At 38.1% G+C, this 15,574-nt stretch overlaps 1 protein-coding gene across 39 annotated transcripts in view; it reads right to left on the bottom strand.

The window, feature by feature from the left end:
* NRXN1 (neurexin 1) overlaps nt 1-15,574 on the bottom strand; it is a 1,138,555-nt gene that overhangs the window by 876,590 nt on the left and 246,391 nt on the right. For 26 of the 39 annotated variants that reach the window (XM_067462984.1, XM_067462983.1, XM_067462987.1 and 23 more), the window contains one exon: nt 5,358-5,402. The exons of the other annotated variants lie outside the window; for them this stretch is intronic. In XM_067462984.1, the coding sequence (XP_067319085.1) occupies nt 5,358-5,402 (45 nt within the window). The remainder of the gene's footprint in view (nt 1-5,357; nt 5,403-15,574) is intronic. 39 annotated transcript variants of the gene reach the window in all.

Here is a 15,574-nt window from a genome sequence, read left to right as displayed (position 1 = left end):
CTATATTCATGATTGATCAATTAAAATAATATTGGAAATAGAGATACAATTGTTCCTGGAAGGTGTGGGGTGAGAAAAGGGCAAAACTGGTTGATATAAAAGTAGTAGGTATGGAAATGGAAAAGTCAAGAGAATAGGATATACTAAAACAAATGAGAATTTAATGAAAAATCATTGCCTATTTATTTCTTCTGACTTTTCAGTGTTGTGATTGTGAATTGTGATATCCTACATATATATTCATATAAAAATTAAAAAGGGAAGAACTTATAAGATAGGTTGAACTGGATCAGTTTGCTTTTGGTTCAGCCTATTGGGAAGGGCAAGATTATTCACTTCTGTACTCCCCTCGGCTGAGTTAATTGAATGGACACTACTTTTATACTTTCAACACAGTTTGCTTCCATTGAAGTAAGCCAAAGACAAAAGGAGGGGATTCAGAAGAAGAAACTAAAATTGAGACATTGTGAAAGCAGCTGAAAAAGCAGGGCTGTACTGATTTGGACTGTCCCTGACAAACTAGGAAAGTTGGACCGTAAGTACTAGGTGATTTTGGGTGAATCATGTATTGTCTCTGTGATCTGTTGTGGGCAGAAAGGAAAAGGTGGTAGAAATTAGCCTTGAGCTCATGGGAATAAATGCTGGACATAAATGCAGCTAATAAGTTGTTTTGCAAGTTTCACTAGATGACCTTTTTCTTCGTCTGCAGAATTATAAAATAATACTGCATTATAAGTTGTTCTATATTTTATTTCCATTAGACTATTGTGCCCTTCGATGCTACATCACATGATGTTGACTAGCATATTTTGAGCTTTTTGCCAGGACACCATCACACTGCACACCCAAACATAGAATCCTTGCCCCTTTGGATGTTTTGGCTTATAAGTCACATTATAAGTCACATTATATCACTTTATAGCTGTCACAACTCCATATAGTGTGTATGGATGATTATCTGTACACAATATAAGAGTTTATGAGAGCTATAAAGCAAAACATTGAGCAACACAATTGTTCTAAATTCCTTTTTTGTAAGATTTGCAACTTAGAAATCTTCCCGCATTCACAACATGACCTATTTGTTTTTAGGATGTGTATTTGTTGATCATTTCTAATATGCTGTCTACCACCTTGGTTGTTTCAGATGTTTGTAGAACATGAGAATTAATATATTACAAATAAATGAATGATGCATAATTCATGCACTCAGTTCTGCAGACAAACAGGAACCACATTTGCTTTATTTATCCCTAGAGATTTTCGTTCCAGACAGTGCAAGGAAGCTTGCAGAGCTAAACCTGTGAATATGGTCAAACTCACTGTTCATTATTATCAGCAGTTTGCGTTCCAAGAGAAACAAGACTGAGTTGAAAATTACAGCAAACACAGCTCTTTATCAGCTAATGATGGCTTTCATCTGTGGGAAGTAAGTGTACTTCTTCATATCTTTTGACAGTAAGCTTCCATTTCCTTATTTTGGAGAAAATGTCACTCAATATACCATTGAAGATGACAATTATTTTTCCTCATCAACGTGATATAGAGAATGGAGGGGATAAGAAAAGAGAAGGTGAAAGCTGGATCCTTTTTTTTACATTGTACAGCAAAAGGTAATAATTCAACCTAAGGAGTTAAAATAACTTAATGAATAATTTAGTTGAGACAGTTCAGGTTGAGGCAGGAGAAGAGGGAAAGAACAGAGATACTACATTATGTCTGAATTGATCCTCCATATTACAGGCAGGTTGTTTCTAAATATTGGAGTGACTGAATGAATGGCCTTTTCTGTCTATTTGTAAACTCCTTAAGATAGCCAGCATGATCTTGTGCTTTGAGCATGGAGTTACAATTCAGGGATTCTTAGCTCAAGTTGATTCCACCACTAGCCAACCTTGGGAGAATCACATACTTTCAGTCCAAGAAAACTCTGTGACAAGTTCACCTTAAGGTTGGCATAAGTTGGAAATTACTTGAAGACACACAGCAACAATATTGTCATCAACAACAGTGTCCCTCTAAAGTATATGAAAAAAATGGAATTGAAAGAAAACCCAGTAATACACACATCTCTCATTTGGCAGAGAGCTTAGAAACACCATGATAAGATCACCTTAGGGTTCCTATAGGTCAGAAATGACTTGAAGGCACATAACAATAGCAACACTCCTTAAAAACATCTGAATAGCTAGTATTGGAAGCAAACCCCAATAGGGCATCTGTTATAAGAGAGCTTGGAAAGCCACCCGGAGTTCCCATTGGGGAGATGGAGGTGGGGTATAAATAAAGTTTATTATTATTATTATTATTATTATTATTATTATTCAGTTCTTGTGGGTTTTTTCAGGCTATATGGCCATGTTCTAGAGGCATTTCTCCTGACATTTCGCCTGCATCTACAGGCGATGCAGGCGAAACGTCAGGAGAAATGCCTCTAGAACATGGCCATATTGCCCGAAAAAACCCACAAGAACTGAGTGATTCCAGCCATGAAAGCCTTCGACATTGTTATTATTATTATTATTATTATTATTATTATTATTATTATTTATAAAGGTTATTCTTTTGGATTTCAGATTGCAGAAATTCTTAGCCACTTGGATTGGAATTTTGGGTTCCATGGTCAATTTTTGGATCTAATGAAGACTCCAGAACACACACAGACACACACTATACATCTTAGCCACCCTTCAAGATTAACACAGTCTTCAAAACATTTTAAGATAATTTAAAGTATTTCCCATTAACCTGGGCAATCAGTCTTCCTCCTCTTTCTACTCCTCTTCCAACAATACCTGGATCTATCAGAGGAATCCCCAAGGAGCTCAAGGAGATTTATTCCTTATAACAGAATCTAAGGTAGCAGCCAACAAAAATGCATGCGATTTTGAGGAAGAGCTTAAGAAAAAAACATTATTCAGAATGAGTGGTTTGGGGTCAGCTCTAATGTGAGCTGACACTGAATTTCTGCTCTCTACCCCTGTGGAAATAGTACTGAGGCATAAGTCCCTTTTCATCCATCATCCTTACTGTCATTGTGGCAAAACTCCCTGAACCCAACAAAAAAACTGGTGAATTACTGTTAGTCAGAAGCAATGAGAAAGCTGGTCACAGAGCCATAGCTTACTGCAAGGCATTCCCTTTTTTGCTTAAGGCATGTCTGCACCATAGATTCTTGAAAAACTAGCCAAGATTATATTAGACTTTCCTAAAGAACACAAAGGTACACTTTCTTCCACATTGTTAAGTATGTAGATGACACAGCTAATAGTGATACTAAAGCAATCATGCTTGGTGGAGGGTCTAGATAGAAATTTTGATCTTGAGCATTTTGAATATAATGTAGCCAGCATAGTTACACAACTTGTCAATGCATTATGTTTTCCAAATCTATCATAGAGTAGCAATAATCTCCTTCCAAAAGCCGAGTTTTGTACTGGAAGGAATGATGGAAGATAAGAGATGTCATTAATAATCTGATCAATCACTGTTGGTTCTATTTGTTGCTCAGACTTTGCATTAATCTATATTTTTAGGGGTTTTTTTGTCATTGCAGCCTATTGAAAGCTTTTATTGAATCCAAGTTTTTTTTTTTTAAAAAAACTCAAATAGGAATAGTACTTTTAGGGTGGATCTACACTGTAGAATTAATGCAGTGTGATACCACTTTAACAACCATGTTGAATGCTATGGAATCCTCAGAGTTGTAGTTTTACAGAATTTTTTGCCTTCTCTACTAAAGTGTGAGTGCTGGTGCCCCATCAAAATAAAAACTCTGAGGATCCCATACCATTGAGATGTGACAGTTCAAGTGGTCCCAAATTGCATTAATTATTGGAGTATATGCATCCTTAGAAATCCAAGTTTCATCATGCAATCCCTCCGAAGTTTTCAATAAGCCTAACCTGATTAATGTTTGGCAAATATGCAATGCTGATGGAAGAGACTACTTGATTTGTCACAACACATTGTTTCATAATGATTTTCCCCAATTGGTCCCAGATGATTGTCAAGTCCAGCATAGAATAAATAGGTCCCTAGGTCTGTTTCCCATTGATAGCCACCATGAAAAACAATGAGACACATCTAGTCTTCAGTAACTGGAGAAACAAACACTACAGCAGATGAAGATCTCAAAGTAAACTATGCTAGACTTATTTCAGGCTGTCATTTCGAAAGCCGGGAAAGCTGCTCATTAGAGCTTCGCTCATTAGGGATGCAAGTGTCAGCAATGACAAAAAGGCACACTGAGGTGGGGACCAAAATATCAGCCACAACAATCAGCACTAGCACATGATTATATAACAGCAAAGATAGCAACAAAATAGTTCTCCAAGTCTATGCACAATTATGCACAAAGTTTGGCTAGCTTTGAAGAAATCAGCAATAGCTAGTGGCCAATGTGTAGAAAAATAAAAGTGGGGGGTTATATGGTGCATCTACATTGTAGAAATAATGTAGTTTGACACCACTTTAACTCCCATGGCTCAACACTATGGAATCAAGGGAGTTGGAATCTTACAAGCTCTTTGGCCTTCTCTGACAAAGGCCAAAGACAAAGTGGTGGCACCTCACCAAACCTCACCAAACCTCAAATTCCATAGCATTGAGCTATGGCTGTTAAAGTGCCATCAAACTGCATTAATTGTACAGTGCAGATGCACCCATACTTTGGGCAGTAGACTTGAATTTAAAATTCAGGGTAGATTCACCAAACTACTGGAGGGAAAAGCCATCAGCTGTTACTAGTAACCAGCCTGAATTTTATTGTTGCCTAATCTCAGGGATCATAATCAGGATATATAGAGATTTGTGCTTGGTATTGTTTGAATTATTTTTATTTGCTAATTGCTTTGAGAGCCCTTGTGTGTTAGGAGATGATACAGAAACTTTCTTGAATCTAGATAAATACAATTGTGTCATTATTTGATAGAAAGCTTTGGAAGTTCAATGGAGAGCCTTCTTTCTCTCTTTACAGATTAAAGAGAAGGGGGAATCACATTACGTAGTTGCTTTGCAATTTAGAGATGCTCTTCAAATTGCAATAGTCTAGGAAAGATCATGGCCCATCCTCTTGAAGTGAGAAAAGGCTCTCACTGCTGCCCACTGCAATTTGCAGATATTGTGAAAACAGCAGAGATATGACAATTTGACTCAGCAGCAATTTGTACACTGAATACTAGCTGTGTTGCAAAGGGTGAAGGTCATGGAGCTTTTAACAGGGATTGGTGCCAAGAGGGAAAGAGGTCACAGAGGAAGAGAAGGAGGAGAAACTTAATATAGTCTGAGCTCATAGTCACTAGCAGACTCCTGTTTATACCACAGACTAATCCAAAGAAACAGACATTCATACTTACCTGGATAGGGTCGGGATTCAGCTTTTGCAAAAAGAGCAGCAATGTCTAAATCAAAAGATAACAAAAAATGAAATCAAACAAATAATTACTGAGCTGAGAATGAAGTAAACAAAGCCCCAGGCTGAAAAAGCTTTCTGGGGAATTCTATAAGCAATTCAAATCTTTTCTGATATCATTTAACATCGGTTTGTAGCATTATAGTGGGACAAATAGGTAATGTTACACTGTTTATGTCCATATATCTATATAGTTATATATCAAAGTTTGCTCATGGTAATACCTACACCAGGCAAAGACTCTTTGACTTTGGGGGGGGGGGGGGTCATATAGACCCTCTTGATTTCTTAAGCTGAATTTCTGAGATTTCCAATTTTTGCCAGATCACTAAACATTAATCTACATTCCAGATTTTTTGCAGTGTGACACCAATTTAACTGTCATATATGACACATGGATAAGTTAAGGATTATTGCATGGAGAGGGGAGAGTACCAGTGCTGACTGCCAACTGCCTTTGGCAGCCACCACCATTTCTCCATTCTGTCATTGAAAGAGGCCATAAGTAACACCATGGAGGAAAAAGGGAGTAGACTTATGCATTCGTATATAGGGTAGCTTTCTTTAGAATCCAACTTCCCCCCACCCCTAATATTGATGTTACATTTCTCCTTTTTTGGTTATTTTGATTGCAATGGCATTTTGTATTTAAAAATAATACATTGAGGACTCTGAAGGATAAACCACTCTCATCCCAATAAAAATAAATTATCTCCTTTGGAAGGAGAAGATATGACATACACCAACACACACACACACATACACACACACGCACGCACGCGCTCACACACAATACATGCTGAGAGTGACAATGATATGATTTGATAAGAAATTTACTCTGTATTTTCTTGATTGCTGTTACTGAAACAAATCAAAAAGAGATAAAGTGGTTGCAATCTCATGCATTAGCGATAATGAAAGCAACACACTTTTCAGAAACAAACTCAGTGGAGTGGAGCAATAAAAATCTGTAGCCAGAGGGAACGTACTAAACCAGTCATCTCTCTCTCTCTCTCTTTCTCCTCATGGAATAAACTCTTTCTTCCTTTCTCCTGTAGTTTTAGCTGCACCGCAGCTAATATAACAACTGAAATAAACTTTTATCAGATATATCCCTTCATTAGGGGTAACTTCAGCCTCAGAGAAAGACAAAGGCAACATCCTCTGAACAAATTTTGCAACACCCCCCCCCCCATAATAGTCTGCTTTAGAGTCACCATAAGCCATAAGTGATTTGAAGGCAAACAACAAGAAAGACGGCCCACAATGATTTCTGACCATGCTATACAATAGGCTGACATAATGGGTTTCCTGCAAATCTCATCATGTTGTTCTATTATTTCAAATCTCATCTGTATCTTCCCATTCTCACTTTGGGTTGATTTGTAAGATTCTGCAGCCAGCATCCTGTTACTAACACATGCAAGCATAGGAGGTCTATGTTAGTTTATTTTATTTATCACATGAGGAGCGAACCAATGTATTTGAGAAGACACAAAGTTTAAAAACTTGGCATTCTACTAAATGTCCTTTGACCAGTAGCTGGCCACTTGGAGTGCTTCTGGTGTTGCTATAAGAAGGTCCTCCATTGTGCATGTGGCAAGGCTCAGGCTGCATTGCAATAGGTGGTCTGTGGTCATCTGCTAGACACTTTCCCTTCTATGCTTGCACACATTATTTTCTGATTGTTGTCGAGACTGGTGTCCTTAGACACCATCCATCACAACAAATGTACCCCCCCCCCCAGGACTTGTGGTTTTGCAACTGATAACCTCCTCAAACAGGAATTATGTGAGTGGTAAGGAGCCCAATAGGATCAGAGAGGTATTTGGCTATGCCATATAGCCAGATGCATACTGACAACATAATCTGCTAAGACTCTGGGAGATGTTGGTGGAAGATGTCTTTTTCTACTATATGTCATAGCTAGATACCTTTCCAGCCACCTCCTCTTTCCACCACCCACAAAATGTCTTTTTATGAGGCTATTGAATCAAAACCATGAGTCCATTTGGGGGGGGGGGGGTAAGTAAGGAGACATAGCAGAGTTTCACTCATGGTATATGCTGGTCAACGTAATGTCTTGGCCTGTGCTCATCTGCATACCATTTGATGGACACTTTTCCTAATCCTACCTGTTTTCTTCCTGTTCCTGTTTTGCAAGACTTAATGTGTTTTCAACCGATGAGGAAATTCATGTGTAGTCTATTTTGTGCAATCTTTTCTAACATATGTCTTTTAAAACACAGGTTTTTACTATATTTTATCAGAGGTAGGGGCATAGGACCATCTGACAGCAGAAAAACCGAAATTGAAAAAAAAAAACCAATATTTTTTAACCTTTGAGAAGCCTTGTCTAGGAATCTCTAGGTCCTCCAACTTGACTTTTCCCATTGAAAGTTGACCATATGTTCTGGAGACCTATGAATGTCTAGATAAGTTTTCCCTTTAGTGATCTCTATGTCCTCCAGCACATCCCATTTGCTAGAGCTTGACCATAGAGTTGGAGGACCAAAGATTACTAAATTTGCAAGAATTAAATCTACAAATGTATTTATATAGTATGCATATGTTTCTTCTCAATAATTAAAATGTGATTGGGAACACAAATACACATTTTGAAACATCTACATTTATATGTAACTAATATTTTGAGAAAGGAAAAATGCATGCATACTTTTACCAATAATCTCTAAATTGGATTAAAGAAAGATTAATGCTTTTACAAACTTAGATGAAGTATAAATGGATTTGCAGGGAATTTCAGAGTAAGCCCTGGCAAAATTGGATGCTTTCCCAATGGAATCAGATTTTCCTTTCATGGCAGTGACGGTGATGGTCTCTTTGTCAATGGATTCAGATGCCATCTTTGATCTTATCTCACAATGCCCTAGATATGCTGACTAGAGGATTATGGGAGATGTATTCTGAAAAGGGAACTTTTCTGAAGCTTACTTTCGCATAACATGGCTAGAAACCACTGAATTACTCTATTAATCTCCCAAATAAATCCTATCAATAATCACAATGCTGAAAGATCTCTTTTGATATAGATATTAATAACAGCACATGCTAGAATTTATATTAAAGGATTTACTGATATCTTTATCCATGAAAAAATATCAAACAGGTCTCTTTTTAAAAAGCATTATAAACATTTTATTTCTTTAAAAATATTTTCCATGGCAACTTTCCTGTGCTTTTAATTTTAAATGAATTTTAAATGAAGAAATAAAGACTTTGGGTGCATCTACACTGCAAAATTAATTATACCACTAACTCCCATGGCTCAATGCTATGGAATCCTGGTAGTTGTAGTTTGGTGAGGAGGCTAAAGACTTTGTGAAACTACAAAGCCCATGGCCAGTTCTACACTTTCCTTTCCTTAAAATAAGGAAAAAAGGAGGCCAGATTGGCACCAAGTCAAAACCTATTCTTTCATTAGACCATTCAGAAGTAGTTGAGAAACCCTTTACCAAAATAAGTAAGGTTTCAACAATCAGAATCAGGACCTCATCACAATTGCTTGATACTGCTTAGCTCACTAGTGGGATGAAATTGGAAACATTATCCTACTAGCGCCACAATCAGAAGCTGAACATACCACCTTTGTCTGTTAAGGTGGGATAGGAGGCTGAGGCTGGAAGACACTACTAACTTATGTATACATTAAGTAGCTGTTGTAGGATATTGGTGAACACATTCATGCATGCACCCACACATATTCACCTTTGTAACTATCTACCAATTAGTCTCTTTCCCATTTGGGATTTTCAGTAGAGTTGCTAAAGGCAAAAATGTACACATGTGTTTGAAAGAATAACTAAATGACTCAATCTTTCTATAACAAAAGTATGGGAAGTTGCAACTCATGTGCAACTTCCACAGCTTCAGTGTCCTTTTAACGATCCCACTGACAATGCTCCATTCAGCATCAATGCAAAATTCTAATGCACCAGATAGAACAAAGCCTTCACCTTCTATAGTCCCATATGAAAGTGGAATTACAGTAAAAACAAAAATATCCCCTCTAAAATTGCTGCTCCATGACACAAATACTATATGGCAAAGGTGGAAAGGGTTCACTGTGGGTGAGTAGAGAGAACTCCTGGGGCCTTGCAAGTCAGTGGTAATCTTCACATCAGTTTTCACTGTTTTTTATAAAGGGGACCATTTCTTTATGACAGAGCATTTGAGAAAATATGTGGCAAAGATTGATAAAAAATAGAATATTACAGCAAGGTTAGGAAGAGGCCGAGGGGCACACCCCAGTAATATAAATGTTGAATTTGATCAATATTAAAGTCGCTACCAGATGAAAGTCTGGGACAAAAAAACCAATAACAAAATCCTCACAGGGCAGCCAGATATTACTGTCAAGAAACTGCAGGTAACATTAATATAGGATAGCTCAGCTGTAGATTGAAAAAAAATCTGGGATTGCTGGGTACAAAAACATCTCCCTAACATCTCCAGGCAAAGCTGGAAAAGTCTGTAACTCTCATGAGTCACTGCTAGATGGAGCTGCGCCAAGAATGGACAAACTGTATCCTGTATATGTTCCCAAATCTCTTTGTTGCAGTCCTTGGTTCTGTCCAGAATACCACCTGAAGTCCCTGGAGCTCTCCTAAATTTGTCAAGATTTTTCTGCCCCAGCAAAATTGCTATGAGGTTCTGCAATTCTGCTCCTTTCAACCTCCCTACTGTTCTCTAACTGGAAGCTGTGGTGGCACAATTAGTTAAACCCTTGTGCTGGCTGGACTGCTGACCTGAAGGTTGCCAGCTCGAATCTGTAAGATGGGGTAAGCTCCAGTCTGTCAGCCCTAGCTTGCGGGGACATGAGAGAAGCCACCCAGCAAGATCGTAACACATCCGGGCATCCCCTGGATTGTGGATGGCCAATTTTCTCACACCGGAAATGACTTGCAGTATGTTTTCAAGTCACTTCTGACACTATATATAAAAAAACTCTTCAATACATGGGTGTCAAATGGGTGAAAATGAAAATAGAGGAGATGTCAAATTACTTCTTTATTTAAGCATGTCAGTTCACTGGGATTGTGTGGACTGGATATGAACAGAAGGCCATATTCAATCCCATCCCTGTACTAAATGGACCAATAGTTTCACTCAGTAAGGATCAGCTTCCTTTATGTCCTGCTTTCTGGGGTGGTTATGCCTCTCAGTCAACTCCAAGTTCATAGTCCTTCTTCAATAATAGCAGACTAGAAATCCAGGATTTCAAAGGGGCTACACAATAGTTCTAGTTACTCTGTTGTATTTTGAATGAAATTGTATAATATGTATCCCTTAACATCTCAGATCTAGAAAGAAGCCTAAATCATTACATACTGCTCAAAATGGTTAAATCCCAGATGTAAATCCCTGAAAGCCTTTGTATAACCTTCTCTGAAAGATCCAAGGAAAGGTGTTGTACCTCTCAGTGTCTGATAAGCTTTTGAAAAGGTCATACTTGAGACCACTTCTTTTACGCTAGGTAATCTGTCTTCTTCTGACATTATTAACATTGCACTGTCGACAGTATGTTTATGAGGCTTTGTTGAACAAGGTATTATGGAAAATAAAGACATTAGTGCATGCCAAGGGGAAAGAAGTAATTCATTTACATTTTTAATTGCCCATCACCTTTTTGCTACAAGTTCAGTTCATGCCATGCCTCATCTGTCTAAGCTCCACATAACCCTGACAGCCAAATGCAATTATTTTGAGAAACAAAGATTTTATACTGGTTGTAAGTTCTGGCTCAGAGAAATATTACAACTTGCTAGAACCTCAGAGATTCAGAGCAAGAAGCAAGTAGCTCATATTTAAAATTTCAATAACAAGGAGCAACAGGGAAATTAACTTTAGATTTTGAAAAGTCCCATCAGGTTGTTGTCAAGGTAACAAAAGTGCAGTGGAGGGATGTCAAAGGATAAGATGAAACCACTGTGTTTGGAGAAGGCAATGTTTGGTTCTCCACTCATTTTCTCCCTCTACCTTGACCCAGTTAGTGAACCACAGAAGGAGACTCATGGACTCCACATCTGTTGTGTTCAAGACACCAGAACATCTCCATGCCATGAAAACAGAGTGAGAACATCTGGGTCCCTGTGTGGGAAACAGCCTGATAAAATGAACCGACTCATATTGGAAAATCTGGAGGCTGTACAGAGGAACTTTTGGGAGTTGAGGGAGTGGGGCTGTTTGGGACTATTGCCTACATTTTCTTGATTTGTAATTTTGTTGTATAGTAGTAACCTAGAATTAAAGAAACTTCCAAGATTTCCTTGTGACTAAATTGAATTGCTAACAAGGTTCTGCAACCAACACATAATGTTATGAATCCATCCCTGCTTTTCCTGACCTCGGTTGGTGAGAGTCAACAAACAACAAAATTTTGGGAGAAAGGAGACCATGGCAAAGGTGTGGGTGAGCCACATGCTCCTTGAGGTGCCAAGGGGCCAAAGGGGGTTATAAAACTGAAAGAATCCCCAGAGCCAAGACCAGATAATGTGGAGGAGAACCCAGAATGAATAACAGTGGGTGACACACCTGTGAAAGGAGGTTGGGATTTGTTTGTACAAGGCAAATGGAAAGACCTATGTGGATCATCCTGGAGAGTCAAAAGCAAAGCACCAGGATGTGGGAGTCAATATTTCCTTTGATTGCTGAAGTCATGGTGTGGAGGAGGTAGAGGGAGCTGCCAGGGTTGGAAAGATTGTTGGGATAAAAGGCCTCTTCCAAAAGAGAATCCCCCAAACCAGGGCAACCCGGTAGGCCCATTTATTTAGCAGGAAAGATTAAAAGAGGTCCCCAGCAGTCAGTCTCCTGGGACCTGCTAAAAGGGACGATGGACATTGCACTGAGCCAAGTGGCACAGTGAGGAGAATTGAAAGTGAAATGCAAGGAGAGAGAGACAGTAATTGTCATACTTTCTCACCAACGGGTGTAATTATATGCAAGACAATGGGGACACTTTTCCTTTGGAAGAGGTGAAGACACATACTGTGGGGCAAATCTGAAGGGAAAAGCAGAGGACATATGTGTGTGTATGTTTTGGACAGTTTTTTTTAACGATTACATTGCATTTTTTGTATTTTGTCTGGATGATTTCTTTTACAGTTCTATTGTATTGATTTATAGTTAATTATTCTCTCTCTCTCTCTCTCTCTCTCTCATGTATTAGATTGAATACCTTTGGCTGGACCCACTCTTTTCTTGGTTGTTTTACCTGTAAAGTGTCATGCACATATATTTATGACTGATGACAGCGATGTCAATTGAGTATTCTATGTCAAATGACTAAATGAAAGGATTCATTCATATTTAGAGATCCTGACTGCAATATCTAAGGCAATAAGTTCAAACATAAAATGATACACTGGTTTTTCTGCAACATGTTCAATGTTGCAGCATGTTGAATTTAGAAAAAAATCATTCAGCAAGAATTTTCTGCTCATGCAGAATAGATGGTTGGGACAATCTTAAGTCAGCTGACTAGATTCACAAAAGATTCGGTCTACCATATTATTTATTTATTCTTTTGTGGTATTTGGGGACTCAGGGCAGTTCACAATGCTGGCAACAATTCAATGCCCTTGATAAAAAAAGTATAAAACATCAAAATTGACCCTCACCTGATAAAACATTAAACATTATTAAACACATCACATAAAATCACATCAAATTTAAAGTAGTTCCATATTCATATAGTCTATATTCTGTAAAAAACAAACAAACTTGTCACACAAGTATCTAGTGGTCCACTGTAAGAGGCAAAACAGATGGAACAGTGGGTTGATTCAATTAGGTATATAGGGATGATTGTGTAGTCATACTCTTTGTATGTTAAAAGGCTTGTAAATCAAAAACAACAAGCCAGTCAGCCAACAAACCAATAAACCAACTGAAGGTTAGCTACACTGAAGTATGTGCTGCTATTTAAATATCACTGTTCTGTTCAAGTTTATCCATAAGTGCCAACAGGAATAACTTAATTTCTCAGCTATCTCTGTAATCACAGATAAGCCATCCTCAGGTGTCATTTGCAAGAAATCTCATTACTTCTCTACCTGCAGCTTTAATATGGCTAAGGGTTTGTCTTCCATTTTTAGCATACAAAAATGGATCATGGGGGAGGAAGGCGCAGGAAATGCCATGGCAAATCTCAAGAATGTGTCAGAGATTTCAAGAGGTTTATCCATCAGTACAGAAGAGATGGATGTTGTTAATATACCATTTTGATTTCCATGAAAGTGGTGTTTCAAGGTAAACCACTTGAAAAATGCTTGAGATGCTCTCTGTATAAATCTCATTTTGAATAGAAATGCATAGTTCTCCAAACATTTTATGTGGGCATGAAATTAGCAACTGTTCATACCAAAATAGCTGCTGTGTGTGCTTGAAATAAGTACATTTATTTACCTGGATTTTATTCCTTCATCTTTCCTCTGAAGTCCACACACCCTGTGTGAACATATGCAAACTAGCAACATATAAAGCAACCCCACTGCTGCTTCATTCCATTCCCTCCTCACTAATAACAATGATCCTCAGTTCCAATACTCCCTAAATTATTCCAGTCTTTCTGACTGTATCTCACTTTATGATCCGGTATGACTGTTAAGATCTTCTGAGGAGGCCCTGCTATCAGTCCTGCCCTCATCACAGGTGCGGCTGGTGGGGATGAAAGGGACAAGGCCTTCTCGGTGGTGGCCTCTCAGCTGTGGAACTCCCTCCCCAGTGACATCAGAACACCCCCTCGCTCTTAAGCTTCAGGAAGAATCTTAAGATCCAGCTATTTAAGCAAGCCTTTGTGGATTAATATGACCCATAAGTATGACGGAAGAACAGCAAAGCAATTGGTTCAATGTTTACAAAGCTCAGTTGGTGCTAGACTTTTGATATGTTTGATATGTTTTAATCATTTGAAAGACTATTTTAATTGATATGTTTATGTTTTTTGCAGTTTTATAATATTGTGTTTTACTGATATTATTATTGTCTGGATCTGGCATTGAATTATTGCCATAGTTTGTAAGCCACCCTCAGTCCCCCTTGAGGGGTGAGAAAAGCGGGGTATCATTACAGTAAATAAATAAATAAATAAATACTCATTATCCATTATCACTATGGAACTCTCCACCTTTAAACTTTTATTTTTTGAAGGATTCCCCATATCTCCCTAATCCTTTCATTTTTGCTATCTAAGAAAATGATGGGGCTCTTCCCAGCCAGCTGATTTCTGGCTCAATTCCAGTTTGCCTATATAAGATGTGGCACTCAAAGAACAGAGTTCACTGCTACTACATTTTTAGTCTAGTAGTATAATTAATCATAGCACTAACACTATAATGTCTTAGTTACTTTCTGTGAATTGAGCACTATATGCATATGCTCAATATGCATGTATCTCTTCCATTGGGAAAACAGGAAGTGAATGACAGATTTCCATGTACTTATCTTCTGTTCTCCTTTCCTAATCAAGAAGATCCTTATTGAAATTACTTTGGTTTAAAGCTAGTTCCTCTCTATTGTCATGGCTATATCAGGGACAGTAAAAAATCATGAAATGCAGAGTAGACAATCAGGAAGTAGTTATTAATAAGTTTATATGTTATCTAATTTCAAATTAAGTTGTAGATTTCAATTCTATCATGCATGATAAAGTTAATATTCAGCTAGCTCTCCATGTCCATGTTTTCTGTATCCATGGATTAAGTCGCCACAATATTCAAAACATTAAATCATCAAAGGAAATTTGATTTTGCCATTTTATATAAGTGACACGTTTAACTGTGTTACTGTATACAAGGGGACACAAGCATCCATTTTGGTAGTCATGGAGGGAGGGGGGGAGCTGCAGAACCAAGCCTCAATGGATATCAAGGGATGGCTGAAGTTTCAACGTTCAAAATATATGATACACACACTTTTGACATAGAAACATAGAATCATAGAGTTGGAAGAGACCTCATGGGCCATCCAGTCCAACCTCCTGCCAAGAAGCAGGAAAATTGCATTCAAAGCACCCTCAGCAGATGGCCATCCAGCCTCTGTTTAAAAGCTTCCAAAGAAGAAGTCTCCACCAGACTCTGGGACAGAGAGTTCCAGTGCTGAATGGCTCTCACAGTCAGGAAATTCTTCCTAATGTTCAGA

Source organism: Anolis sagrei, chromosome 1 (genome assembly GCF_037176765.1).
Source record: "Anolis sagrei isolate rAnoSag1 chromosome 1, rAnoSag1.mat, whole genome shotgun sequence".
Classification (NCBI taxonomy): Eukaryota; Metazoa; Chordata; class Lepidosauria; order Squamata; family Dactyloidae; genus Anolis; species Anolis sagrei.
This window is presented reverse-complemented; position numbering and strand designations above follow the sequence as displayed.